Here is a 27,428-nt window from a genome sequence, read left to right as displayed (position 1 = left end):
CTTACGCAACTGTAGAAAATAGCGCCCCACTAACAGTCACATCACTGCGTCACAAAATATTATTATTCCTCTGCTTTCTCACAAGAGGTCCTCAGGTGCTCCCTGGTGTTGGGTGTGGGGATGGAGAGAAGGGGGTACTCTGAGAAGTCTCGAGGAAGTAGAATTGGGGCATCTGGGTGGCTCAGTGGTTGAGCGTCTGCCTTTGGCTCAGGGATCGAGCGTGGAGCCTGCTTCTCCCTCTGCCTATGTCTTTGCCTTTCTCTCTGTGTCTCTCATGAATGAATAAATAAAATCTAAAAAAAAAAAAAGAAGTAAGATTGGCAGGCACTCAACTGATACGTGTTAATAAATTTTTGTTGAAATTCATATAACCAGTTAGAGGCAGATCCAGGCTGCTCCAATTTTCCTCTGCCTCGGTTTACCCATGCCGGGTGAGAAAACTCTGCAAACTGGTTTGATGTTTGCATATGAGTTAATGGAGTTGAATGGTCATGTTGGATGGGCTGGGGTTGGGCTCCTACAGTATCCAAATACATGTACACTAGCACCCTACGTGTGTGTGCGCACACGTGCACAGGGCTATGTGTATGTATGTGTGCGGGGTGAGGTGCTTGATGTACTGGTGCTCAAAGGGGCGGCAAAGCTTGTTGAAAACCGCCAGGGGCTATTTTGTGATGCAGTGATATGACTTTTAGTGGGGCACTATTTTGTACATTTGTGTTGTGTAAGTTTTTCGCCGCGGCCTTGATTGCATGAAAAGACCTGAAGAGGCCACACATTGGTTTCTGTGGTTTGAGTCTCCCAAGTACTTCAGGAAGACTTCACTGGGGAAGTAAAGCAAGGTCCTCCTCCTTTGCATTTGAGGGGCAAATGTTAAGTCCTATTCCTCCAGAGGTCAGGATTCAGGATAGAAAATGAAAATGCTGCTTTGGAAATATTACAGAGACATAAGTTATTTTTTGCCAATTGCTTATGCAAATTTCCTATTAACTCGACTGAGCACTAGAAAGAAATTTGCAGAACAGTCTCTCACATTAGGAAAACATGCAGGTATAAGGTTTTGCCCTGCTTGACTTGGCACGCAGGCTTCCAGAAGACGGGTGGGTGTTCTGCATTTAGATTTCCAGAGAAGAGGACTCCTTCTCATGATAATGAGACTTGAAACCAAGTTGTGACCCACTGGCATTTTGCACCTGTCTTCTTTTCCTTCTGTGTTGTTCTCCTCGTGGCCATCATTGCCAGCATCCTCACCGTTGTCTGCTCCTTGGTGTGATAAGAAAACACCTCAAATCCCAAATGGGAATTCTAACAGGAATCAAAAAAGGTGGGGTTATTCATATGTCATGGAATTTGTTGCACCGGATTACAAAATGCTCTGGCCAAAGGGCCCCTTCTGGGGGTGAGCAACTCTTCTCTCTGCCTCCGCACCCACCAGCTCCGGAGCTCGCCTCCACTCTCCCCAGGCAGATGCTGGGCTCTGCAACACAGTCCTGAGTTTTCTCGAAGAAACAGATCCCAGATCCGTGACAAGTCTGGTCTTGTCACCCTGCAGCCTCACCCCAGCCCCCATGAGAACTCCTCGGGTGTGCTTGGATGCAGTTCAAATCCCACCTGCTGCTCTGTGAGCCCTGATTCTGGCCGACTCAAACTCCCTACGTGGGGCACTCATTTCTGGGCTTTTCTCAGACACCCGTCCCCGTTCCCACCCTCACACCCCCATCTATCTGCACTGTGGACCGCTTTCCCGTCTCTCTGCCAGGCCTAAAACCCCTCGTGGCTTCCCTTTGTTCTCAGGATCAAATCTTTGTCGTCAGCGTGGCATTCAGGGCTCTGCCTTCCTAGAGAATCCAACAGAGGAGAGAATAAGAACGCGGTGGCCAGGTGGAGGGGACTGGGGGATCATTTGCCTACAACAACAAAAAATGTGAGGGAACGTTGTTTGAGGGTCCATTTTCAGGGCTCCTGTTTACATGTGGGGTGTATTCCAGAAATTCCCCAGATGGAGGGCCCTGGGTGGGCTGAATGTAGCTGGTAGGGCTGGTGGTTCCCAGACTTGGACATTCACTGGGGTGTAGATTTCCTTTTTCTGTTTTTCTCCTTCCTCCCTCCCTCCCTCCCTCCCTCCCTCCCTCCCTCCCTCCCTCCCTCCCTCCCTTCCTTCCTTCCTTCCTTCCTTCCTTCCTTCCTTCCTTCCTTCCTTTTTCCTCCCAATTTGGGGACAGAGAGGGTTGCCAACTTTTTATTTTGCAAAGTAAGCACCAGAAACAAAGCACTAGCATCTCTTCATGAAATAAAGGACTTTTGTATACCACACAGAAATCCACGATTTCAGAGTAAAGGTCAGTACTCTAACTTAACGGGGTGGGGTGTGGGGGGGAATCTTGCCACAGCAACCTCATTTTTTTTTTTTATTTCGCCTGGGACTGGTAAAGACTTGCGTCTGCTGTCAGGCATCTGGGGAGCTGCCCACGGGGCTGCCCTCCCCGCAGCTAGCTGTTTGCATTCCCCATTGATATGCATGGACTCTTTGTCTGGAAGCTGGCCTGCCCCGCGGGGAGTGGGAGGGCAGAGGGTGGCAGTCCCTTTGCCACCTGCTCTGGAGCCAGGCCCTACAAACCCGCCTGCTCTGAGGGATTAGAGCCCAGGGCTGGGGGAGGAGAGAGGAAGCCATGGAAGGTTTGAGCCTGAGCCCAGCTGAGCTGCCTTGGGTCCCAGGGACCAAAGGGTGAGCTTGAGTTGGGGCGACCACTTTGTCCTTGCCCCTGCGACTATGTGAACTCCCGCTCCACTCTGGTGCCCCAGAGATCAGTGTGTGTGTGTGTGTGTGTGTGTGTGTGTGTGTGTGTTTTGGGGGGTTGGTACCAGGAAATGGTGCTCCTGTCATGGACAGTGGTACGTGCCAGATGGGTGTCTTCACCAGGGGTGGAGGTGGTGGCTAGGCGATTCCAGTGGCCCTGGTGAACAGGTTCCACCAGGTGGGGTTGATTTTGGCCACCCATGGGGGAGGCCCCCTTGGGGGCCTTTGCAAGGAGGGGTTTGTGGTGCTTGGGAGCAAGAACAGGAACTCTGCACCAGTGATAGTGATCTAAGAGCTCTTTTGGAAGTTAGAACACATCTTCCCAAGGATATGGTGTGCAATGAGGTTGTGGGGGCGCAGACAGTTGGGAAGTGGTGGAATGACAGGCTAGTGTCGGCTGTCCCTGGCCCCACTTGTGGCCTCTCTCGTTCCCCCAGACCAGCCTGGTGGCCATCTGTCCACGCCACACTTTTGTGCCTGGGTGAGAGCTGTGGAAGGGTGAACATTTCAGGAGAAGAGCTTGTCAGGCTTTCCAACTGGTGACAGTTTTAAGGATATAAGAAGTTTGGGAAGGGGTAAAGAGTAGTAGGAGGGTGGAGTCAAGGGGCCGGTTTGGAGACGAGGCTGGCTTGGCCAGGAGATGGTCCCAGCAGCCACGTGCCATGGTAGGTGGGAGCGGATGTCCGCATATATGGTACGGGGTGGTGGGTGCGCAGAATCATGGTGTCTAAGTGTTCAATATCCTGTACGTAAATCAACTCCTATGTTCCATCGCAATGCAATGGAGTAGCAGCTACCTGACTGAGAGGCTCACCAAATTTCAGGCGGGACCCCAGCCTGGCAGGATCAGGGCCTCGGTGACATCACCCCTTTCAGACTCACCCTCATCTAAGCAAACCAGATCCCAGATGAGTCATTTTAATAGGGAGAGTTATCTGATAGAATAACTGACCTCAGACACTTGCAGTATTTTGATTAATGGCTTTTTATTTTTTTGAGTGGGTGTCTTTTGGCACATGGTAAACATCATCCTTTTCTGTTGGTTCTTATTCCTGTGTCATCTCCTGTGCTCACTCCCTGTTTTGGAGAAGCACACTCTTTAGGACCCACACCATCATATATTAATATTCATCCTTGGGGTGCCTGGGTGGCTGAGTGGTTGAGTGTCTGCCTTGGGCTCAGGGCATGATCCTGGGGTCCTGGGATGGAGTTCCACATCGGGCTCCCTGCAGGGAGCCTGCTTCTCCCTCTGCCTATGCCTTTCTTTGACTCTCGTGAATAAATAAAATCTTAAAAAATATATTCCTCCTCGCTATAGCTCAATCTACTAGAATGGAGCCTGGCAAACTTTTCCTGTAAAGGGATGCGTGGAAGAGATTATGGGCTTTGCAGGATCCATGGTCTCTTCTGCAATGAGTAGACTCTGGTGTCGTAGCACAGGAGCAGCCATAGGACAATACAGAAATGGGTGGCTGTGGCTGTTTCCAAAAACTTATGGACCCTGACATTTGCATGCTGGGTAATTTTCCCGTGTCACAAAATAACCTTCTTTTGATCTTTTCAACCATCAAAAGACACAAAAGCCACTCCTACTTTGCAGTCCATACAGATAGGCCGGTGGGCTGGATTTGGGTCACAACTACCCCTGAGCTGGAGAATAGTTTTGCTGCATGTTACAGCATGGCCAGTGTCTTGCTGGTGGGACTTGGGCATCTCTTCACCTCCTCATGCCTCTGCAGGGGCTCCCCAGCATATACTGCCTTCCTGGTATGGATGGTAACACTGAGGCCAAGGCACAGGGAATGGCCTAGAATATCACTGAGTTGGTGGGAAAGGCGGGGGCATACCTGCAGCCTGGAGTACACAGCAACCGTTCAACGTCGCAGTAGCCAGGATTTCTTTAGGTGTTACAAGACTGGCAAGAATGCCTCTCTGTGCCATGTGTCTCAGGTCCCCCACTTTCCCCCGTAGCAATAAATCCTCAGCACAACCTTCTGGGGTCCAGCCAGTATCTCCTCCCTGGGTGGCTCCAAAGCGCATGTTCTTAGCCATTCACTCACTGGGGTTCCTAGGGGTCCTCTTGTGTCCTTGACACTGTAGAACTGTAGCTGGTTAACTCCAGAAATCTCCGGTTTGCTCTTTTCCCCTCATTGATCATTGAGGTGGTACAGGAAGTTGTCAGAAAGACAAAAGAAGGATAAAATGCCTGGACTGAACCGCGTACATAGTGCGTTCAGCAACTCCTAGCTATTTCCCTTAATTCTGCAGGTAGTTAGTGTCACAGAATAAGTAACTGCCTGAGAATCGGAACACTCACTACCCCCTTAAAGGTTTTGTTTTTCCAGTCCCAGGATGCAGAGCAACCGATGCTGGAAGTCAGGGGGAAAGATGTCGGCTCTAAGTCAGGGAGACCCCCGCCCCCCTGGTACGGCTCACTCCCAGGGGCGGGGGCCACCGGTGCGGGAGGCGGGGGGCTCTGGAGGTGCTGGTGGTGCAGATGGGAGCTGGGGCACACCGAGGGGAGGTGGCGGTAGCCGCCCTCTAAGGACGATGGGGCTCAGGGCAGCCTTTGCCAAATAATGGGGGGGGGTAGCAGCCGCCCCCGAAAGGAGGACGTGGCCCACCTTGCCGAGGGAGGGCAGGGGCTGGCTCGACGCCGCCGCTCTGCCACTCTGGCGAGCAGCGGAGCTCTCTCTTTGTCCTGGAAAGCTGGCTGCAGCTGGAGCCCTCCTCGAGGGCGTTCACGTCAAAGGCTGCGGCGGGCATTTTGCTGTTCAGGGCAGTGTTGGAATCTGATTTCGCCCAACCCTGGAGATGGACTCCGTTTGCGGGGGTTCATGGGAAAGGACTGCAGCGCGTCTGTCGATCATTGAGCACGTTTTCGACTCTGCAGATGTGAACTTGCGCTTTCAGCGCATTCATCAAAGCCTCCCGGGAGCTGACCCTGTGTCTGCCGCCCCCCGCCCCCCGCCCGCCGCGCTGCGCCTCCAGGCCGCCCCCACCCCCCCGCCTCGCCGGCCCCGACGCCCCCGGCCTCAGGCTCATTTCCTCGAGACGTGCTGCTGTTTGCCAACAGCGGGCAGCCACGAAAACGGCCCTTTTCTTTCATCTCCGGACGGGGCTCCACTAGTTTCCTGCAGGGATCAGCGAGTGGGCGGGCAGCCAGCCGGGTGAAAAGCAAGCTCAGCCACAGCGGCTGGGGCAAGGGCACGGGTGCTGCGTCCCGGAGCCGCGGCCGGAGGGGCTCCCGGGGAACAGCCTTCTGCCGGGAGGACGCCAAGTCCAGAAGGGGAGCAGCCCCGTCCAAGGTCACCCGCTGGCAGAGCGCACCTGGCGTGTGCGCCGCCTGGGGTCCGGCCGCGGGCCGGGAGGACTGTGGCGCGCCGAGCGGCGATCGCCGCGCGCCCTGGCCGCCAGCCCGCGCCTCCGGCTCCTGGGTTGACACACTGCTCCGGGCCCGCAGGCTCGCCCCTCGAGAACTGGGGCGGGGGGGCGGGGGACGGAGCCTGCGGGCCCCCCCGCGACGCGCTCGCGCTCGCCCCCGCCGCAACCAGGCCGCCCCACCCTCCGGGCGCCCGCGGGCCCCGCCCCTCGCGCGCCGGCCCGCCCCCCGGCCGCGGCCCCGCCCCCCGAGGCTGCGGACTCGCTCCGCCCCTCGCGCCACAGTCGCGGCCCCGCCCCGCCTCACCTGGCCCCGCCGGCGCGCCCCTCCCCCGCTCCCCGGGCTGGGCCGCGCGCGCCGGCTCTGGGCGGGGCCCTGCAGTGGCGGCGGGGTCCTCCTCCTGCGGCTCCGGCTCCTCCGTGCGCGCGCCTCCCCGACCTCCCCCTCGGGCGCTCGCGCAAACCGCGCTCCTCCGCGGCCCTCCGCCCGCTCCCAGCCATGGTGGTCTGGCGCTCGGCGGTCCTCATCTGCCTCGCTTTCTCCTTGGCCGCTCTGGTCCAGAGAGGTAAGGCGGGCGGGGGGCGCGCGGGGACCCCGCCTTGTGGGCCCGCGGGGCGGGGGCTCGGCGCCCCGCGGGCCCGTGGTGCGCATGAGCGGCCCGGCCCCCGCCTCGCGGGCCTGCGGCGGAGACTGCGGGCGGGTGGGCGGGGCTGTGCGGGCGGTGGGGGCGCGAGCCCGGACCCGCGGGGACTGACCTTGCCGCGATCGGGGTGGTCGGAGGGGGGGCCGGGACCCCTCCTGGTGCTGGGCTACAGACCCCAGGATAACTCCCCCCCTCCCCCTTAAAATCCTGAACTAGCTGTCACCACCGGTGACAACAGCTGTTCCCAGGAGATCGCTGTTGGGAAAGCCTCGTTGAGAGCGCACTCCTTGCCTTCCGCGGGGCTTCGCAAAATGTGTTTTGAGGCCACCTGCAGCAGAAGCACCTGGGGAGCTTCCTGGGCGCGTGCCCACTGCCTTTGTCAGGCTGCCTGCGGGGACGGGGTGGGGGCGGGGTGCAGCGATGTGTGGTCGGTCTCACCGCTCCCCGGGGGCTTCTGCTACCCGCCCCAGCTTTCTAGCCATCGGCGATGTTTGCCAAGGAGGTGGAGAGCGAAACGCTGTGGAATCAGGGGGGCAGGTTTCCTAGACCCTCACTACTCCGAGTGTGGTCCAGGCCCCTCCTTGGCATCACCTGGGACTTGTAAGGAATGCGGCATCTCCGGCCCCGCCCCTGACCTACTGAGTCACATTCTGCATCTTAACTAGGACCCCGGCTGATTCGCATGCACAGGGAAGTTTCAGAGGCATCTTAGAATAAATGCAGAGCGTGGTTAAAAATAGGACCTCCAATGTGTACAGATAGAATCTTCTTACACTTATTTATATCCCATCTCCACATCAGAAAAAGGTCTGAGGAAAACACTGCAGTTGAGCACAGGGTTGTGCTGAGCTCCCTGACAAGGCTGGCAAATTCAGCTCGTGAAAAACATGAGCTCAGCAAAAATAAAAAAACAAAAACAAAAACAAAAACTTTGTCCTTGCAGGGGGTGCTGGTGAGATTTATGTTACAGTATAGGGAGCACTGGAAAACGGTAGCCAGTCTAAGGCAGTTTTGCAGAAGATGCAGAAAGTGTTTCTCATGTGGGCAGCCATCCTGGACTTGATACAAGAAGAGCCATTCAGTGTTCTTCAAAGGTGTCAGGCTCTGTTCCAGACGCTGATGATGCAGCAGTGAACAAAGCTAAGACTCTGTCTTCATGGAGCTAACTTCCTCATGGGGGGAGAAGACAGGCACAGACATCCCAATCTATGTTGTCAGTGCTCTGAAGAAAAATAAAGCAAGTCACAGGGTTGGTGAATTTTCTGGTTCATGTTTCTTCTCTGGGGTTAACCTTTTAATTCTGTTACAACGCATCTGTGGGAAAGACTGTCACCTGGTTGGCTCCCATCTAAGGATAGGGAAATCTGGCAAGTGGAAGCACAGAGAAGTGAGAGAAATGATAGTCCCTTCAAGGCTACCTTCTGGAAGGTCTTCAACATGGTATGTGCATTGAGAAAGGGAGGAATACAAATGAACAGGTCTCAGATTTTCACCCTCACGTGTCATAGGAGGTGATTTAGGAGGTGGTGGAGGAAACGGAATCATTTTCCAGATGAAACAGAGGCACAGAGGTGTGAGGTAACTTGCCTCAGGTAGCAGAGCTGAGATTTGACCCCAGGCTTGTCTGATTCCGCAGTCCTTGCTTATAAGCACCTGGAGGCTGCGCTCCTGCCTTGGGAAATTTCTCTGAACCTTGCTTGGTTTGCTCGCCCTGTTTATGCCTAACAACTATCAGGCATCTTGAGGGGACCCGGAGAGCGTCACTGTCAGATCTGGGTGCCAGGAGCATCACAGATCTGATTTTTGGTTGCCTCAGCAGTTTCGCTGATTAGGTATTAATGACAGGTCCCTGGTCACATAGCTAGGAAGAGATGGAGCCAGGATCCCACCCAGCGAACACTGCTACCTAGCGATCTTTTTACTTGTAATTAAGAGAACTGAACTGGAAGAAGCTTTTGCCTCAACGAGGGGAACTGCTTTGTGGCTCTTTTGTGCAAAATAAGATGACAGATATGGGCTTTGAATTGCTGGTCTCCGGACAGTTACAGTTTGCTGCATCAAAATGAACAAACACAAAGCAGGGGCTTAGTTAGGCATCTGCTGCCTCTCCTGGAGCCCCACAGTGGTGGATTGGGTGGGCCTAAGAGCCACTTTAGTCCTGGTCCTGGGTAGATGCACAGCCAAGAAAGACCAGCAGCCCTCAGAAAGCACATAGAACCTCGAAGCAGGACTCATTCGTGAAATCCCTTCAGGCTCTGGCAAGTTGAGACAGACTTCAGGTTTCTAGGAGTTTAAAAGGATAGTTACCAGGTCACTCCTGTTCTCATTTTGGATGGCTTTTTAGTCCAATGTGGATTTTCCTAGCTCTGAAAAATCCTCGGAGGACAAATGTTGCCTGTAGGCACCTACAGAAATAGGAAGCTGATCTTTTGTGCCATGGGGAGGAGAGTCACAGTGGTGCAGGTGGGCAGTAATGCTAATGCAATTTCCATCTTCTGAATGCCTTCCACGCACCGGGTCTTCAGCACGCCACACATATTTACCCCTCATAACCACCCTGAAGGGTTGGCACCATGACCCATTGCCTTTCCTTATGTCCATAATGGACATTTGCATATGGCCTTGAAAAGTGGTGGGGCGTCTGGGTGGCTCAGTTGCTTGAGCGTCAGACTCTTGATTTCAGCTCCGGTTGTGAGATCGAGCCCTGCGTCGGGCTCAGCACGGAGTCAGCTTGGGATTCTCCCTCTGTCCCTCCCCCGCCTTGCACGTGTGCACATGCTCTCCCTCTTTCTGAAATAAATAAATAAAATCTTGAAAATAAAAAAGTAACTTGGTGGTAACCCATTTTCCCAGATGAAAAATGAATAGCCTGGCGAGGTTTCAAACTTGAACTCAGGTTTGTCTGAGTAACCAAAGCAGAGGTCACGAAGGTAGATACCTCCAGGGATGGGACAGGTCATAGAAGTGTGGAAAGTGGCCGAGAATTAGTGTGATTGATGGGTGTGTGGGCGAGTTGCCTGCTGCTGAGTACCTGTTCCCTTGAAGCGAAGTAGCCCAGCTGACAGAGGGAGAGTGCGGGCTGTGGTGCAAGCTTGCCCAGCACTACTGTGACCTGGGGTGAGTCACTTAACTGCTCTGTGCCTCAGTTTCCTCATTTGTAAAAGGGGGATAACCACACCGTCCCCTGCATGGAGTTGTCATGAGGACTGAATACAGATGGATAAAGTGCTTAGCACAGCACCTGGCTCTCAGTGAGCTCTGTTGGTGACTATTATTCACATTACCCAAAACATTCCAAGCCACGTTTTAAAAATACACCGTGCAAACCTTGAAAATTATATGGTGAGTGAAATGAGCCAGACACAAAAGCCCACATATTATCCCATTTATATGAAATGTCCAGAGTTGGCAAATCCATAGAGGACAAAAAGTAGATGAGTGGTTGCCAGGGGGTGGGACCAGGGAATTGGGGGATGGGGAGTAGTAGGCTCATATTTCCTAGTAGGCTCAGTTTCCTTTTGGGAAAGAACATGAAAATGTTCTGGAACTAGGTAGAGGTGATGCCTAGTAGTAGTAGGGAGTGACTGCCTAGTAGGCTCAGTTTCCTCTTGGGAAAGAACATGAAAATGTTCTGGAATTAGGTAGAGGTGATGGTTGCCCAACCTTGTGGATGAACTGAGAACCATTGAATTGTACGCTTTTAAAGGGTGAGTTGTATGGTGCATGAATTGTATCTCCATTTGAAAAAAAATATCTCTGTAGTTCAAGCAGAACAAATGAGAGTGAGGCAGCCTGTGATCCCTGGGGCTTTGTCGGGTAGGGAAGCCAGGGGAGCAGAGTGGCCCCAAGTGCTGGTGGTGCTGGGATCCAGGCAGAAGCCCTGTGGGCCTACTGGGGATATTGGGTGTGAGCCAGACAGGCCGCAGGGGCATGTGCAGAGTTGGCCCAGTGCCACATAGCCCCCCTACCCCCAAGTCTGGGAATGGTCCCCTGGGAAGACGCATCCTGCATGGGGGACTTCCCTTTCCTGGATGGCTCAGGGTTGCCATCATGTGCACCAGTTGTTGCATTGGACAGGGTCTGGGGATAATTTGCCTTTTAGTGTCACATGTTTTGATTGGTTTTTGGTCCCTTCCTTGCTGTCACAGGTCACGTCCCCATCCCCTCCATCATTTTGGACACCAGGTAACTAAAACATGTTTGTTTAATGCCCCTCTCCCACCTCCCTTCTCCTCCCTTCTCCCCCGCACCCTGAAATCACCCAAGAGCCAGCCTAAGCAGGAACTGAGGAAGGGCCTGAAGCTACCTTCAGCAGAGATGAGGATGAGGAGGCCTTTTGGCTGCTCAGAGGGGGGTATGGGGAAGACCTGGTTCTGATTCTGGTGAGTTCAGGAAAGATACCTTCCAGGTGCCCCATCTTTCTGGGTTCTTCCACCACTCGGTGTTGGTGCTTTTCCTGCTGTGCATCCACTCCTACTCTTTGCACTTGGCACGGCATCTTCTGCTGCTCTCGGGGCGCTTGGGAAGGCCTGGCTGCAGGGGGTCCTGTCTCCCCACCCAGACTTGGCTCTCCCTGAGTCTTGCTCATAAGTTCGCTGATTGGTCAGTGCTGGTTCGCATGTAAAAGCACAAAGTCATCCTAAACGTGTCCCAACTGAAACGTGTGGGAAATACTTTGATGAAGGTAAGTGTTCCAGACGGAGGTGGGTGGCAAGCTGCGGTAGGCTCCCACAGATGTCCGCGGCCGAATCTCTGACACCTGCGACTATTAGGTTACACGTGACGGAGAATTAAGGTAGCTAACCAGCTGCATTTAGATAAGATTCTCCTGGGTCATCGTGGCCAGTTGAAAGACAAGGATCCTTTAAATATGGAAAATGGAGATAAAGGAGTCAGAGCTAGTCAGCGAGGTGATACAAGATTGGACCCAAAGATGGAAGGGCCGGCAACCAAGGAATGCACATACAGTTTCGAGAAGCTTCCAGAAGGAATGTAGCCCCGCTGACACCCTGTTTTTAGCCCAGCGAGACCTCTGTTGGACTCCTGACCTCCAGAACTGTAAGATGAAAAAAACCAAAAGTGTCTTTTAAATCCGTCGAGATTTGTTGTAGCAGCAAGAGCAAACTAATAGAAAAACCGAGGGGTAGATCCTAGCCTCCTCTTCATCCTTTGGAAAAAACCAGGTCGTGATGTTTCCCTACAGTGTTTCGATTTTGCTATCCTAAATCAATTGCCAATATGCTCCGAGGTCAGGAGTTTAAACGTGCAGCAAATTGGATTGCAGCGATGTTCTCGGTGTGGCAGTGGACGTCGAGGAGCACCTGAGGGCCCTGGGAGACCGCTACATTCCTTTTGCTTGGGTTTGATTTTTTTTTTAACTACTTCCCAAGGAAATGGGAGCCCGTGCCAGCACTGCCCACCACCCAGAGGCCTTTTCCATCTCTCCCCCCCCCCCCCCCAGGCCTGGTGGCTGCTTGAAGCAGAGTACGGTCTGGGGCTGCCCAGAGGACACGCAGGTTTCCCATCCGTCCCGGCCACACCTGCCACTTGGCGGAGGACGCGGTATGAGCCACCAGCTTGCCTTTCCGGCTGCACCTGCCGGCACCCTGGCCTCAGCTCAGGGTGCCTGCGCCCTCCCTCCCGAGGCAGGTGGGGACGCATACCAGCGCGGGAACGGGTGGCCCTGGGCCTCCGCCCCAGCCTCAGCCGGTTTTGAGCTCCGTTCTTATTCATTGTCTACCTACGGCTGCTCTGCTTGTAAGAAGTCACAGGATGGTTCTGGAGCTTTAAAGCCAACGAAAGCACTTGGAGAACCGTGGTTGAATTCCACGGAGAGTGGTGCCCCTGCTCCGTGAACATCTGTTTAAAGGAGAGGCTAGACAACATCTGGCTGGCAGTGCCAGGTGGTTCATTTGGGATGACTTTCCAAATCAGAGCCGGTCCCCTCAGCAGGGAATACCGTTGCGGTGCGGAATTCGTTACCACCAAAATAGTGCCCGGGCTCATTTCGACATTCTTCTTTTTATTGCTGCTTCAGCTCGCCTGGGATGATGGAATTAACCCAGAGCCTGCATTCCAGCGTGACCCCACCGTGTGCTGGTGACAGTTGCCTCATCTGCACCGAGGGGCTGCTGATCTGTGCTTTGTTGGCCTCACAGAATTGTGGGAGTAGCCCATTCATTGCTAATGCAAACAGGTGGTGTGTTGTCGAGGTATTATTAGCAAAGTTCGGCTCCCTCGGCAGACCCAAGAAGGCAAAGAGGCCACCTGCCTTGAGGGGGTTCTGTGGGAATTAGGGGGTTCACGTTTCCAAAAGCCTCTACTTGGCCCGGACTAAAATGCCCCTGAATTCGGGGGTGGGGCTCAGAGTCCGAACATGGAGCTCTAATTCAGTTGCTCTTTGGAGCCCTTTGGCGGCCTGCAGAGTCCTGGGCTCTTGGGCAGGAGCAGTCCCTTTTTTACTTTTCATCACTCACTCCTTTGGCTCCTCACGCCCCAGCTCAAAAAATTCAGGAGTCCAAAGGAGTCCCTAAGAAGAAACCAGCAAAAAACATGTTTCAGCCTCTTATTCCTCACCTACAACATACCACGTGGACTTGCAGCTTGGGGGCTGCCTGCCTCTCCCCTGAAGGTGCGCCTGGCCAGGGTCAGCAGTGGCTTCCTGTTGCTAAACCCAAAGGACACCTGCCACCCTCTGATCACGCCCTCCCCCTGGAAGCGCTGTCTCCCAGGCTCCTTCCCTCTGACCTCTGGGCCTTGCGGGAGTGCCTCTGGTGTAGTCCTTGGTGGCTTTGTTTTTTTTTTTGAAGGTTTTATTTATTCATGAGAGACACAGAGAGGCAGAGAGAAAAGCAGGCTTCCTGCAGGGGAACCCGATGTGGGTCTCGATCCTGGGTCTCTAGGATCACACCCTGGGCTGAACGCAGGCACTAAACCGCTGAGCCACCCAGGCTGCCCTGTTTTACCTCTAAGTAGAGGTGGTAAAACTCTACTTAGAGCACTTCCCCAGTGCTTTCACCAGTTTTGTGGCTTCAACTTAAATTCCATCTGCGTGCTTGTGAGTCTTCTGTTTCTGTCCCCAGCCCTGATAGTGCTTTGTGTCCGTCGTCTCTGTGGCGGTGGCAGGTGCCCTGCTAGTGATGAGGCTCTCGAAGTCCTCTAGCTCAGGTGGCCCCAGCCACCCACGGATCCTGCCCCTGCCCCCAGGGCCCCAGGCCTCCCCATCCTCCCTGTAATCTGGCAAGCATGGGGTTCATGCCCTGTGCAGCTGTGTTAAATTATTTTGACTTTTACCCCTGCTGGCAGGCATCTCAGAAGGACCCTGTGCACACCTGGGCTTCCGCTTACCCCCTCCCACCTGAGTAACTGGCAGCCCCATCCTGCTGGTGGCTTTGGCCAGTCCTCCAGAGCCCTCTGTCACACCCCATATCTGATCGGTCTGCAGATTATGCTGCCGTGATCACCCTTGGAATCATTCAGACTCCCACCTCTTCTCTCCTCCTCCCTGGCTCCCTCTCTTAGCTGGGCCACCAATCTCCCTTTGGAGCCCTGGCAATGACCTCCCAAGTGATGTTCACTCCTGTGCCCTACATTTTGGTCTCCACGCAGCACCCAGGTGATCCAGAAACCTAAGTCATCCTGTCCCTCTGCCCAGAACCTTCCTATGGCTTTGAACTGTAATGAAGATCAAATGCAGGCCCTTCTTGTGGCCTATAGGTCCCAACAGAACGGGGCCTACTTGTCCTCTGGCCTCAGCTCCCACCCCTGCCCAGGGCTGGCTCTAGTAGGCCAAACATTCCTCTCTGCTAGAAGGTCCATCCTCAGATAAGTGCATGTCCTCTCTTTCACTTCTTCCCAGACGCCCCCACCTTAGGCTGACCCTGACCCCATACCCTTGTACCCCCTGCCGGCTTGAGTTTGCTTTTCACTTGTCATCCCCAGATGTTCTGTCTACCTGCTCCCTTGCCTACCATCTTGTCTCTGCCACTAGACTTTTCCTCCATGAGGGAGGGGACTTGCTTTTTGTCTGCTTTGTCCCCAGGATCTAGAACAATCCTTGGCACAGGGACTGGGCAGGAAATGGATGGCATGCTTGGACACAGCAATTGAGCATCTAATTAAAGGGCTATTTACAGGATCTAGGTGGCGTTAAGGGAGGCCAATGAAGGGTGATGAAGCAACACAGGGAGTGTTTGCCACCTGGGGCATCAAGGGGAGGGGGCGGTCCTGGCATCCGGGGCCCATGACGCTGTAGAGCTGGGTGGGCCTCCTGCAGGTGGGAGCTCAGACAGCAAATGCTGCATGTCTCCCCCCACCCCGAGTCTTAGTTTCTGCCCCCCAACCTCGTGCCTAAACCCATGGGTCCTGTGCTTGTACACAGGTGCCGGGGACACCGCAGCAAACTCTGGGTGATGCCACCGATAGTTTTAATCTGAGGAAAATGCATCATGTGTGTCAGCACAGAGACTACCACTTGGAATGGGTTGGAACTCAGTACTTCATAAGCAGAGCCTATGTGGTATTTCTTCTGGTTTGGGGGTGCAGCGAAAAAGCCGCAGAGGGCAGCTGCAAGGAACTTACAGACCTGGGAGCAACTATTCGTGGTGCCCGTGGCCTGTGTTCTAGAAGTGGCACCGGCACTCCATCGATGCCGCAGTGCTGACTGCCTAGAAGGCCCTCAGCCCCCTTCTCCCCCTGCTGAAGGCTGTTTGCCCCCCCAGGGCAGGTGGCTGCCTCCACCTGCTGGGGTCCCAGTGCCCCACATGGGCCCTGGCCGGGTAACCGCTCATTCGTGGGGTGGCAGAGAAGGCCTCCCTTGTGCCCTGACTTCTGGTCTGCTTCGGCCCTTCGGGTCCCTTGACGGCTCGTGGTTTTTTTTCACATCGAGAGGTGCTGGTGTGTCCATCAGCGGATGGACGCTTGGGCTGTTTCTACCCTTTGACCACCGAGCATCGTGTTGCTATGACCGTTTGTGTCAGTGTGTTTGATCACCTGCTCTTGGGTCCGTGGAGTGTGTCCCCAGCGCGTGGCCTTTGAGGACCTAGCCTGGGAAGTCGCGCAGCGTCCCTTTTGCTGCACCCTGTGGGCTATGAGTCACTTAAGGATAGTCCACATTCAAGGTGAGCACATCTCTCTCCCTTCTTGTTGGGAGCACATCAAAGAATTTTGAGCCACGGTTTAAAACTGCCACACAGATGCACTGGGGTTTCGAGATCCCGATGGAATGCTGCCTCCTTCGTGGAGATATTAACTGCTTATAGCTCTGTCATGACGCGTCCCTCTCCGACTTCCGGTTCTTTATGAAATAATTGCCATTTTGCATGTCCTCGTGCTTTCCCCTCTGCATCTGCCTCTTCCGTTGACGCAACGCTGCTGTCATGTCATCGGCTCTCAGGGTGTTTCTGCACTGAGGGGGCTGGACTAGCTGGCTCCAAGGGTCCTTCCCGCCCTGATGTTCTGGCAGCTTGACCTGACCCTATTTGCACAGGCTTTCCCGGTGGGAGGGGGAGCTCAGTGCCCAGCCTGCAGCTCCCTTGGAAGTGCTTGCAGAATGGGAGATTCAAGGGCTTTGGATTATCTCCTTAAGGCAGGCCAGCCTGGGCATTTGCTTTTCTCCCCCTCTGACTATTTCTACTCGGAGAAGAGTCACAGGGTTGAGCGCTTTCTGTCCTGGGTAGACTGTTGAGCAGAGTCCACCATGGCACCATTGACATTGGAGGGGGATGATTCACTGGGAGTGGGCTGTGCTGCTCATTGTAGAATATTTAGCAGCATCTTTGGCTTCTGCCCACTAGATGCCAGTAGCACACCCCACCCCACCCCCAAATCTTGCCGACCCAAGATGATTCCAGACATTGCCCAATGTCCCCCGGGGGCAGAACTGTCCCAGGTTAAGACCCACTGCCTGCTGTAGAGACAGACATATTCTTTGTAATTCCACCCTCTGTTTTCAGTATTCCTCATGAGCCCCTAAAGTTTTCTGTCCTTGTCATGTGGCTTCCATTTAGACCTGTTGGAATCAATCTGATCACAGCTAATCTGTGGATTGGTGTTCGCTTGAGCTGACTCTAGGCTCATCTCAGCTATATCAGCTCTGTCACCAGTCTCCTTAGGTAGTTGCTGTGGGCACAGATTTCCACAGATGGCTCATCCCATCCAGTGTGTGTTGATTCTCATTAGTTGCAGTTTTAGTTGGTGACCCTGTCTTTTTAAATACGTTTTAGTTTTCAGAGAACCGGCAAGGTGCAAATGAACAGAAAAATGAGCCGAAGACTTGACCAGGGAATTCATAAAAGAGGAAATCAAATAGGACAACAAACATATGAAAAGATGTTTAACCTCATTAGTAATCATAGAGCTGCAAATTAAACTATAATAAGATAAAATTACATACCCTCCAGTAGGCTAAAAATTATAATAACGTCTGACAATACCAGGTGTTCACATGGTTGCAGGAGTGATATGTGTTCTGTGGTCAACTTGGAAAGTACAGAAAAGTGTAGAGAAAATGCAAACCCTGTAACGTAGGGGTAGGCAGTGTTATCCTATTGGAATATAGCATTTAAAAATATCTACTCTGCCGAAATACAAATTGCATGCTTTTGGTATTGAACCATGCATATAGCTATTACCTTTACTGTGAAATATAATGTAGATACAGAAAAATGAGTGGGGCCTTTAATGAGTGAGTATAAAGTGAAAATATCTGTCCTCACCAAGCGGGCTGAGAAACAGAATGTTGACGAGATCCTGGTAGGCCTCCGTGTGCCCCGTCTTGATTACAGTCCCCACTCCCCAACAGAGGTGACCCCTAGCCTGATTCCTATGCAGTCATTTTCTTTTATACTTCTGCCACCTGTGTCTGTGCCCCTAAATAATACAGTTTAGTTTGGGGGGCCTGGGTGGCTCAGCATTTGAGCATCTGCCTTTGGCTCAGGGCATGATCTCGGGGTCCTGGGATCGAGTCCTGCATCAGGCTCCCCACAGGGAGCCTGCTTGTGTCTCTGCACACCCCCCCTGTATGTCTCATGAATAAGTAAATAAAATCTTTAAAAAAATACAGTTTAGTTTGGCCTTTGAACCTCACAGAAATGGAATCACACTGTATGTCGCCTTTTGTGTTTTGTCCCCCACCCCACATTGTTAATGATCTGTTGTGTGTGTCTGTAGTTCTTTCTTTTTCGTGGCTCTGTTACTTTGCTGTTTGAATATACTGTAAGTTTTTGTCATGCATTGTCTTATTGATGTATATTTAGAGAATTTCCAGTTTTTGACCACTTCAAGCAATGCTGCCATGAGCATTCTTGGGCAGATGGATGAAAGCTTCTCTGGGAACGTGGTTCTCAGACTGCGGTCTGGGGATTCTTGGAAGGCCCTGGAGACGTTTTCAGGGGGTATAGGAGTTCCACTTGTTTTCACAGTAACAGTAAGATGTGAACTGCCTTTTGCACCCTCCTTTTCTCATGAGTGTACCGTTGAATTTTCCAGAATTGATGTGACCTGCGCTCTCATTGCTCTGATGGCTAATGGGATGTGTTTTTGTGTAGTCTTGTGTTTTAAAGTTTCTCAGCTTCAATTTCTGATATCCCAAATATCAATGGATATAACCCCCTTAAGCACAATATTTTTCAGATTCTCATTTTTTTTTTTTTAGTACATAGAGTCCACCAAAAAGTCTGAAAATTGCTGTTCTGAGGTTATACTTAGTAGCATTTCTGGGTTATATAGTATTTGTAATTACAGTGTTACAGGTGATGCTACATTGTCTTCCAAAGTGGTTGTACCAGTTTATCTTCCTATCAGTGGTGTATAAAAGTTTCTGTTGTACCAGCGTCACCAGCGCTTGGTATTGTCAGACTTCAGTATTACATTAACTACTAGTGAGTCTGTAATTTAATATTATTGTGGTTGGATTTCCGTCTCTCTGTTTACTAATGAGGTTGAGCATCTTTCTGTATATTGCCCAATTTGATTTCTTCTTTTATGAACTGCCTGGTCATTTCTTGGCTCATTTTTCTATTTTTCTATGGTTCTCATGATGCTTTATTTCCTCTTGTGCTTGGCTATTCTTAGCTGTCTACTTACTGCTTATTGTCCTTGAAATATATATGTGAGGATTCTTTGAAGTCTAGGATAGATGTGCCTTCTCACAGAGATTTGTATTTGATTTTTGTCAGGCGCCTTGGGATGTTCTTAACCTGAGATTCTCCTAAAACTAGTTCCTTACCTTTCCCCCTCCTTCCCCCCAGCACTGACGCAGCCTTTCTTGCAGTCCTCAGGAGGCTGAACCTAGGAAGGGCAATTTTGTTTCTGAGTCACCCTTATCTCAAGGGCGTAGCCCTTTGGGGTCCCAGTTTAATGTTGGGAGAATTTTCTGTTACATGTGCTTGATCTGGGTGGCCACAGGGCCAGGTTAGAGACCCTTTTGCCTGACTCGAAAGACTGTGGAAACAGCGAATTTATCCCAACGGGCAAGTGCCTTCAGGGCAGACAGTTGAGTGCATGTGGTGGTTTTTACCATCTTGTCAGTTCTTCAGTGCTTTTAAGGGGATGGTTTTTTAAAAATTTATTTTAATTATTTTTAATTTATTTTCTTAAGATTTTATTTATTCATGAGAGACACACACACACACAGAGGCAGAGACAGAGGGAGAAGCAGGCTCCCTGTGGGGAGCCCGATGCGGGACTCAATCCCAGGACCCCGGGATCACAACCTGAGCCAGAGGCAGATGCTCAACCACTGAACCACCCAGGTGCTCCTTAAGGGGACATTCTTAAAATCAACTATTTTGGTTGTTTTTAACTGGAAGGTTAGTCCAAATAATCTATCCTGCCATTACTAGAAACGCAAATTGATAGGTATCTCGTGTGTGTACGTTTATCTTAATTATCTACATAACCTTATATTTTCTTGAATAAAGGTGTTTTGAGTGTCTGATTTCTGATTGATCTTGCCGTGGGCTCCAGGTCTTTGCTGTGACAAGTGACACATCAGTAAATACCTGCATATGAGATATTGGGCCCAGGATAACAGCACCTGACCTTGGCATGGCCGGGACAGGCGGGAGAGACCAGGGCTGAACTCGGGGCTCCGCTGGTGCCAGTGGCCGTGACTGGTGTCGCCCACGCAGGTGGAATGGCCCAGGTGTGTGCAGCTGGCCTGTCCCCCAACCCCTGCCTCAGTCTCCTCCGTGAGGGGGGGGAGACGGGCGCTCGCACCAGGCGTGTGAGCCACCGGCTGGATGGCGGGGCTGGAAGGAGTTGTGCCGGAGCCCAAAGGAAGCCGGTGAAGGAAATCCGGGTTCCTGGGGCCCCCGAGGGCCTGGCCCAAGTCCCATCTGCCCGCGCCCGCGATCACCGCAGTTTGAGGCCTGCGGCTGCAGCACAACCGTGCCCCAGGACGCAGCCAGCACCTGCCGGCCCCCTCCCTGAGGGGCTGCTTGGGTGCAGGGCACCCTGTCGGGGCTGGGCCAGCGAGATGACCCAGGCCCTGCTTGGCTGCAGGGCGCTCCCAGTCGATCGGGGCCGGAGGGCGTGTTCTCCTGCCAGCCTTGGGGATGGGCAGGGACAGAGGACGGAGTGTCGGGACAGGGGTGGACGGTGGCGGCTGGAGCCTCTGCCGCAACCGAGTGGGGACTGTGCCACATGGCAAAGGAGGAGGAGTTGGCCAAAGGCCCCGAGGAGAGCAGGAACGGGTGGCACAGGGCTGGCCAGCAGGCTCTGCAGGGGGGCTGGCCTGGGGACTCAGGCCGGGGCCGAGAAGCCCCTGGACAGCGCAGTTTCCACGGCAGGATGCACGCGCTCTTGTCCAGAGCGGGCATGGGGTTACCTTTAGTAAAGCGAAGGGGTCGAGGATGTTTGGGACTAGGGAGGAAGTGAAGGGCTGAGGGCAGGATCTGGAGGGTCCCTGGGCCGCAGATGCCAGCCTGGGGCCTAGTCCAGGGCGGCTTGGGAGAAAAAAGAGAACGTAGCCACTGCCAGGCAGCTCCACTCTGCTCCATGGCTAGGAGGGAATGTGCTAGAAACCAGGAGAGGACGGCCTCCAGGAAAGACGCAGCAGCTAGGTTGACTGCAGCCTCAAAAGAGGAGGGAGGGCGATCTCAAAGTGAGGGTGGTGGTGGGTGTTTTGGGTGGCCCCGATCTTCCCTCTAGAGTAGGAGACACGGGCAGAAAATCCCAGAGGGACTTGCATGTGGCCACAGTTGGGACCTTTACGTCCGCTGCCTTTGAAGCCCAGAAGCCTCCATGTAGCGGCCTGCTTGCTCTTCTGCATTTTAACACCGTTGCGTTTTTTCCCCATACCACACAGTTGAGTGGTTTTAGTATATTTGTAGAGTTGAGCAACCATTAGCACTACGGAATTTGGGGAACACCTTTTTCTTTTCTTTTCTTTTCTTTTCTTTTCTTTTCTTTTCTTTTCTTTTCTTTTCTTTTCTTTTCTTCTCTTTTTTTCTTTTTCTTTTCTTTTCTTCTTTCCTCCCTTCCTTCCTTCCTTCCTTCCTTCCTTCCTTCCTTCCTTCCTTCCTTCCTTCCTTCCTTCCTTCCTTCCTTCTATTCATGAGAGACAGAGAGAGAGGGGCAGAGACACAGGTAGAGGGAGAAGCAGGCTCCCTGAGGGGAGCCTGATGCGGGACCCGATCCTGGGACTCTGGGATCACGCCCTGGGCCGAAGGCAGATGCTCAACCACGGAGCCACCCAGGTGCCCTGGGAATACCTTTTCACCTGGAAAAGAAACCCCATACCCATTTACCAGTCCCTTTCTGTCCGCCGCCCGCCCTGGCCACCACCCATCTCTGTGGATATCTATCTCTGTCTCAACATTGCACATAAACCGAATCATCCGATATTTGTCCTCTTGTAACTGGTGTCTTTCCCTTAGCACAATGTTGGCCAGGTTCTTCCACGTTCTAGCATGCGTCCGCACCTCATGCCTTTTTATGGCTGAAGAGTATTCCGTTGTGTGGGTGTTCGTTCTCTTCATCTCCTGGCTTATAGACATTCGGGTTTCCACTTGTTGTCTGCGAAGGATGCTGCATCCTCTCACATGCTTATTGGCTCATATCCTTGAGTGGAAGTCCCGGGCACAAAGGGTGTTAAATTGGGGAGCAGGAGGCCTGGAGCGAACCCTGACCCTACCCCAGCTCCCGGTGGGTGCTTCCCATTTCTTTCCTTGATTCTTCCCACTCGGCTGAGAGCCTGCTCAATTTTGCCTCTACCCTGCAACAGCTCTGCCCCCTGCCTCCCCTTGCAAACGATACCCCTTCTCTTGCCTTCACATTTCTACTCTCTGCACTTCCTGGATTTTTCAAACTGGAATGTGGCTTCTGTCATCTGCCCTGCCCGTGTAGTGAAGGGTTTCACTAAGGCCACCAGGTTCCAAACCACTGATGCTGGAGACCTGTCCAGGGGGAGTGGAAGGAGAAGGAAGAGGATGACTCTTCTTTTTTTTTTTTTTTTTTAAGATTTATTTACTTATGACAGAGACGGAGGCAGAGACACAGGGAGAAGGAGAAGCAGGCTCCCTGCGGGGAACCCAATGTGGGACTCGATCCCAGGACCCTGGGATCATGCCCTGAGCCAAAGGCAGATGCTCAACCACTGAGCCACCCAGGCACCCTGAGGATGACTCTTACAATGGACTTATTTGGGAATATGCGTACAGGGAGCCTCTTGAATTAGTTTAGCAGAGAAGCGGCCAGTGGAAGTAGTGGGGCATAGAAGTGATAAATGCGATGGGTGGTGTGAAATGTTTAGCTGAGTCCCGCCCAAACCATGAGCCCCAAAGGCCTTTGGATTGATGTTGGGGATGAGCATTGTCGGTGATGCAACTGGGTCATTCAGGTACTGCAATTTAAAATGTATTTAGATGTTGCTCTGATTTAAATATTGCAGAAATTGCAGAATCTGATAGAGCAGGTCTTTCTTAAATTACTCTTTTTGTGAAATGTCCTATTTCCCTGTGTGTTCCATCCACGTGTACTTTAGGGTCAACTTTTCAAATAAATGATAAAAAGTGCATTGGGATTTTGATTGGAATCGCATTGACTTGGAGAGCCAATTTTTATTTCTTTCTCTCTTTTTTCTTTTTCACAGCACTGAATTTTCCAAGTCACACAAGGCATCCTTCTCTATCTAGTTTCGTGTTCTGTTTGAGTTTTATAACTTCATGTTTATGATTCATATTTCATGTTACTTATTCCCGAGTGCTTTATAGCATGTCCTCCTTGTAAATGGTGTCTTCTTTTCCCATTAAATTTCCTAAGTGATGGTGGTTGGGATCTGAGAAAGCTACTGCTTTTTGTATATGTTTTCATTACCAGCCACCTTCCCAAACCATCTTTTTATTTCTTCTAGGTTTTCTTTCACTTGACCATCTTGGCATTTCTACGTATATAATCCTATAATCTACAAATAGTGATGGCTTTACCTCTTTTTCAGTATTTCTTTTTCTCTCCCTTGTGATCTCTTATCTGAATTTACTGGCTAGCACACTCAGGAGCTAAATAATAGTAATGCTAAAGAGCCTCCTTGATTGTTCCTTATTATGGTTAAGGATAAATCCTTACTCCTATTTTAATAAGGATTTGGCCTTTTAAAAACATCAGAATTAAACACTGAATTTTGGGGATCCCTGGGTGGCTCAGCGGTTTGGTGCCTGCCTTTGGCCCAGGGCGCAATCCTGGAGTCCCAGGATCGAGTCCCACGTCAGGCTCCTGGCATGGAGCCTGCTTCTCCCTCTGCCTGTGTCTCTCTCTCTCTCTCTCTCTCTCTCTCTCTCTCTCTATCTATCATGAATAAATATATCTTTAAAAAAAACAATGAATTTAATCAAGTGATGTTTTGGCATATCCTAGAACTGTCTGTTCCCCTTTAACCAATTAATATAGTAAGTTACATCACTAGATCCCTCCCTTGCAAGCATCCTAGTGATCCTTGACAAGCCCACAGTGGTTTGGAGGTCCTGTTTTTTAATATCTGACTGGGTTCCATGGGCACCTGGGTGGCTCAGTGGTAGGGTATCTGCCTTCAGCTCAGGTCATGATCCCGGGGTCCTGGGATCGAGTCCTGCATTGGGCTCCCCGTGGGGAACCTGCTTCTCCCTCTGCCTATGTCTCTGCCTCTCTCTCTGTGTGTCTCTCATGAGTAAATAAATAAAATCTTTAAAAAGAAATGTCTACCTGGGTTCCATTTGTGTATACTTTGTCTTTTTTATTGATGTAAAATTGGTATATGACATACATCCTCAATCAGTATTTGTTTACACTACAAAGTGATCGCCAGGATAAGTGTAGTTACCATCCTTACCATACAGTTGACCCCTTTTCACTCACCTTGTTCACCCTTCCCCTCTAAACAGATAATCACCAATCTGCTTTCTATATCAACCAATGTGGTTTTGTATTGTTTCTTAGATTACACATGTTAGGGAAATCTGTATTTGTCTTTCTCTTGTCTGAGATACTTCACTTTGCGTAATATCCTCAAGGTCTATCCATGTTGTCATAAATGGTAGCATTCCTTTTTTATGGTTGAGTGATATTCCTCTGTGTGTGTGTGTGTGTGTGTGTGTATGTGTGTGTGTGTATGTATCACCTTTTTTATCCATTCATCAGTGCACACTTGGGCTGCTTCCATATTTTGGCTATTGTAAATACTGCTATAAACATAGGGATGCGTATATCTTTTCGATTTAGTGTTTTCATTTTTTTTTCAGATAAATATCCAGAAGTGGAATATTTGGATCATAGGGTATTTCTATTTTTAACTTTTTGAGGAACCTCCACACTGTTTTCCAGAGCGGCTGCACCAATTTACATTCCTAGCAACAGTGCATGGGGGTTCCCTTTTTTCCACATCCTCAGCAACACTGGTTATTTCTTAGCTCTTTGATACTAGCCAGTCTGACAGGTGTGAGGTGGTATCTTATTGTGGTTTTGATTTGCATTTCCTTGATGATGAGTGATGTTGAACATCTTTACATGGGTCTGTTGGTCATCTGGATTTCGTCTTTGGAAAAATGTTTATTTAGATCTTCTGTTTTATTAGTTTTATTTTTTTAAGTTTTTATTTTAATTCCAGTGAGTTAACATATAGAGTGTCATAATACTTTCAGGTGTGCAATATAGTGATTCACCACTTCGTACATCACCTGGTGCTCATCACAACAAGGTACCCCCTAATCCCCATCACCTATTTCACCCAACTCCCATTCCCCTCCCATCAGGTAACCATCAGTTGGTTCCCTATAATCAAGAGTGTTTCTTGCTTCATCTCCACTCCAGTTTTCTTCCCTGTGTTTGTTTTGTTTTTTAAAGTCCACATGGTGAAATCATTTGATGTTTTTCTCTGACTTATTTCACTTAGTTTGTAGTGTTCTTTTTCTGTGCTGCCTTTTCCAGATGTCATTAAAAATGGGAAGTTTTTCTCGTTTCTCTGCTCTAGAAAATTTGACCAGTAGAGAAATCATCTGTCTTTGATGATTGGGAATATTTGCCTATAGATTGAGCCTGGTTGATTCTGTTAGAGGGACAGTTCAGACACCTTTTCCCTTGCTCCTTGTTGTGTTTGCTCTGTTTAGATTTTCTCTTTCTTCTTCACTAATTTTTGAAAACTTGCATAGTTTTAGAAGAATATTCTTTTAGTCCAATTGAATATAAGCTCCATAAAGGTAGGATTTGGGGGGTCTGTTTTGTTTACTGTTGTATTCCCCAGGATCTAGAATAAGGTAAGGTGTATAGACAGTGCTTATAATTTTTTGTCAAATGAATAAGAGGGAATCCATGAATAAAGCCAGGTTTTTATATTCTCTTTTCTCATTCCTAATTTGTGTATTGGCTACTTTCTCCTTCTTTCTTGATTAGGTTAGTGAGTGATCTATTTTGGTGATCAGTTTTTTAAAAATGCGAGTCCCCTGTTAGGGGACAAGAAGCCAGATTCATTTCACCCTTCTCCATGACAGTGCTGGATATCAGAGGACATCACGGCAGGAGCTCTACATAGATGTGAGGGGAAAAGCGTGTGATCCAAGTTGTCAGTCTGACAGGCAACACAAAGGCATTCTGAAAAATGTAAGGGCTTCCTGTATAGGAATGTCAATAGCAGCTTTATTTGTGATTACCAAATACTGGAATCGTTTGCTGTCCTTTGATGAGTGAATGGATAAACAAACTGGTCCCTCCACCCCATGGAATCCTAGTCAGCAATAAAAGGGAACAAAGTACTGCTATACACAACAACCCGGGTGAATCTCAGATCCATTATACTGTGTAAAAGAAGCTAGTCTCACAAGAACACATACTGCATTATTCCATTTCCAGGACATTCTCGAAATGTCATTAGAGATGGAGAACAGATCAGTGGTTGACAGGGGTTACGGGAAGGTGAGGGGGAAGAGGGAAGGTAAGAGAAAGATAGATATAGTTCTAAAAGGGCAGCATGATGGATCTTTTGTGGCCATGGAACTGTTTTTTATCTTGACCAAGGTGATGGTCACATGAATCTACAACTATGATAAGGTTATAGAACTTAATACACCCAACGAGTGCAAGTAAAAATAGGAAAACCTGAATAAGATAAGTGGATCATATTAATGTCGATATCCCAATTCTGATCATATACTCTCATTTTGTGTAATATGACTTTTGGGAGAAAGCGGGCGCAGTGTACACGGGACCTTTCTGTGTTATTTCTTGAAACCCTATATGGATCTATAATTATCTCAAACATTTCAATTAAATGTAATGTGTTTTAGGAGCTACATATTCGCTCAGGAACCCTTCTGGAGACATCTACTTAATAACATAAAACAGTCAAGCAAGAGGTGATTTAAAATAATGACTCAGGAAAGGGGAGGCCAAGGAAGGGAAGAGTTAGTTGGCAAGAAACCCTTTTGGCAGATCTCAGGTTCCAAGGCTCTGTCCCTCTGCTCCCAGAGGATGTCTGCTCACCTTTCCAAACCTAGCTCCCCTTCCACCCCTCCCTAAATCCTGCCAGGCAGGGCAAGTGACCTCCTTCATAGATGTCTCTGCCTCAGGACTGAGGTCAAGAACACTGCATTTATCCACTTTCTCTCTGGTCTTTGGTACCAGGTAAGTCTTCAATGTTTGGTAAGTCATCCTGTGCTAACTTTCTGGTAACATAGTCCTGTAAAAAGCATTCACTGAAGAATTTCCTTTAAATGAAAGCTCCCTAGGTCATTGAAAATATGATTGGATTTGCAGAGATTTGAATCACAAGCAGCAGGGTCAGGACACTTCTTTTGTGTTTGAGCAAGACACACACCAGCTCCTGGAAGCACACTCTGTTTCATGTTTTGGCAGCCAGGCTCAGGCCCTGATTAGAGGCCAGATGTATTTATAGTGCGCAGGGCCTCTGCCCTATCCCTCCTCCTCATGCCCTGGGTGCTTGCTTGCTTCCTTCTCGCTCTTTCTGCCTCGCCCCATTATGCAGGCCAGCCGTGGGTAAGGGACAGGGCAGCTGGGCTCCAGTCCCGTTCCCTGCGGTCTCTGAGTGGGATCACTTTCACACCGGCTTCCCTGTGAACATATCATCTTGAAATGCAGTTTAATTATTTATGGCCTTTTAAAAAAATGTAAAATTCAGCCTT

The 27,428-nt window shown here is 50.7% G+C and overlaps 1 protein-coding gene and 1 long non-coding RNA gene across 4 annotated transcripts in view; one reads left to right on the top strand and one right to left on the bottom strand.

Moving 5' to 3' along the window:
* Window positions 1-3,764: 3,764 nt before the first annotated feature.
* Window positions 3,765-6,808, bottom strand: LOC106558485. Of its 2 annotated transcripts, XR_005386529.1 has the most exons (3): window positions 6,486-6,808; window positions 4,645-5,684; window positions 3,765-3,874 (listed from the first exon to the last, which is right to left on the bottom strand). It is a non-coding gene; the product is annotated as an uncharacterized LOC106558485 (long non-coding RNA). The 2 variants fall into 2 exon arrangements; XR_005386528.1 differs by lacking the exon at window positions 6,486-6,808 and having other exon boundaries at window positions 4,645-5,776.
* Window positions 6,410-27,428, top strand: part of CD99L2 (CD99 molecule like 2) — a 94,801-nt gene continuing 73,782 nt past the window's right edge. For both annotated transcript variants that reach the window (XM_038588558.1, XM_038588557.1), the window contains exon 1: window positions 6,410-6,744. In XM_038588558.1, coding sequence (XP_038444486.1) covers window positions 6,678-6,744 — 67 coding nt within the window. In that variant the 5' untranslated portion in view covers window positions 6,410-6,677. The remainder of the gene's footprint in view (window positions 6,745-27,428) is intronic.

The sequence above is a fragment of the Canis lupus genome, chromosome X, assembly GCF_011100685.1.
Source record: "Canis lupus familiaris isolate Mischka breed German Shepherd chromosome X, alternate assembly UU_Cfam_GSD_1.0, whole genome shotgun sequence".
NCBI classification, from domain to species: Eukaryota; Metazoa; Chordata; class Mammalia; order Carnivora; family Canidae; genus Canis; species Canis lupus.
The sequence above is the reverse complement of the archived record's forward strand: the minus strand, read 5'-3'. Positions and strand labels throughout refer to the sequence as shown.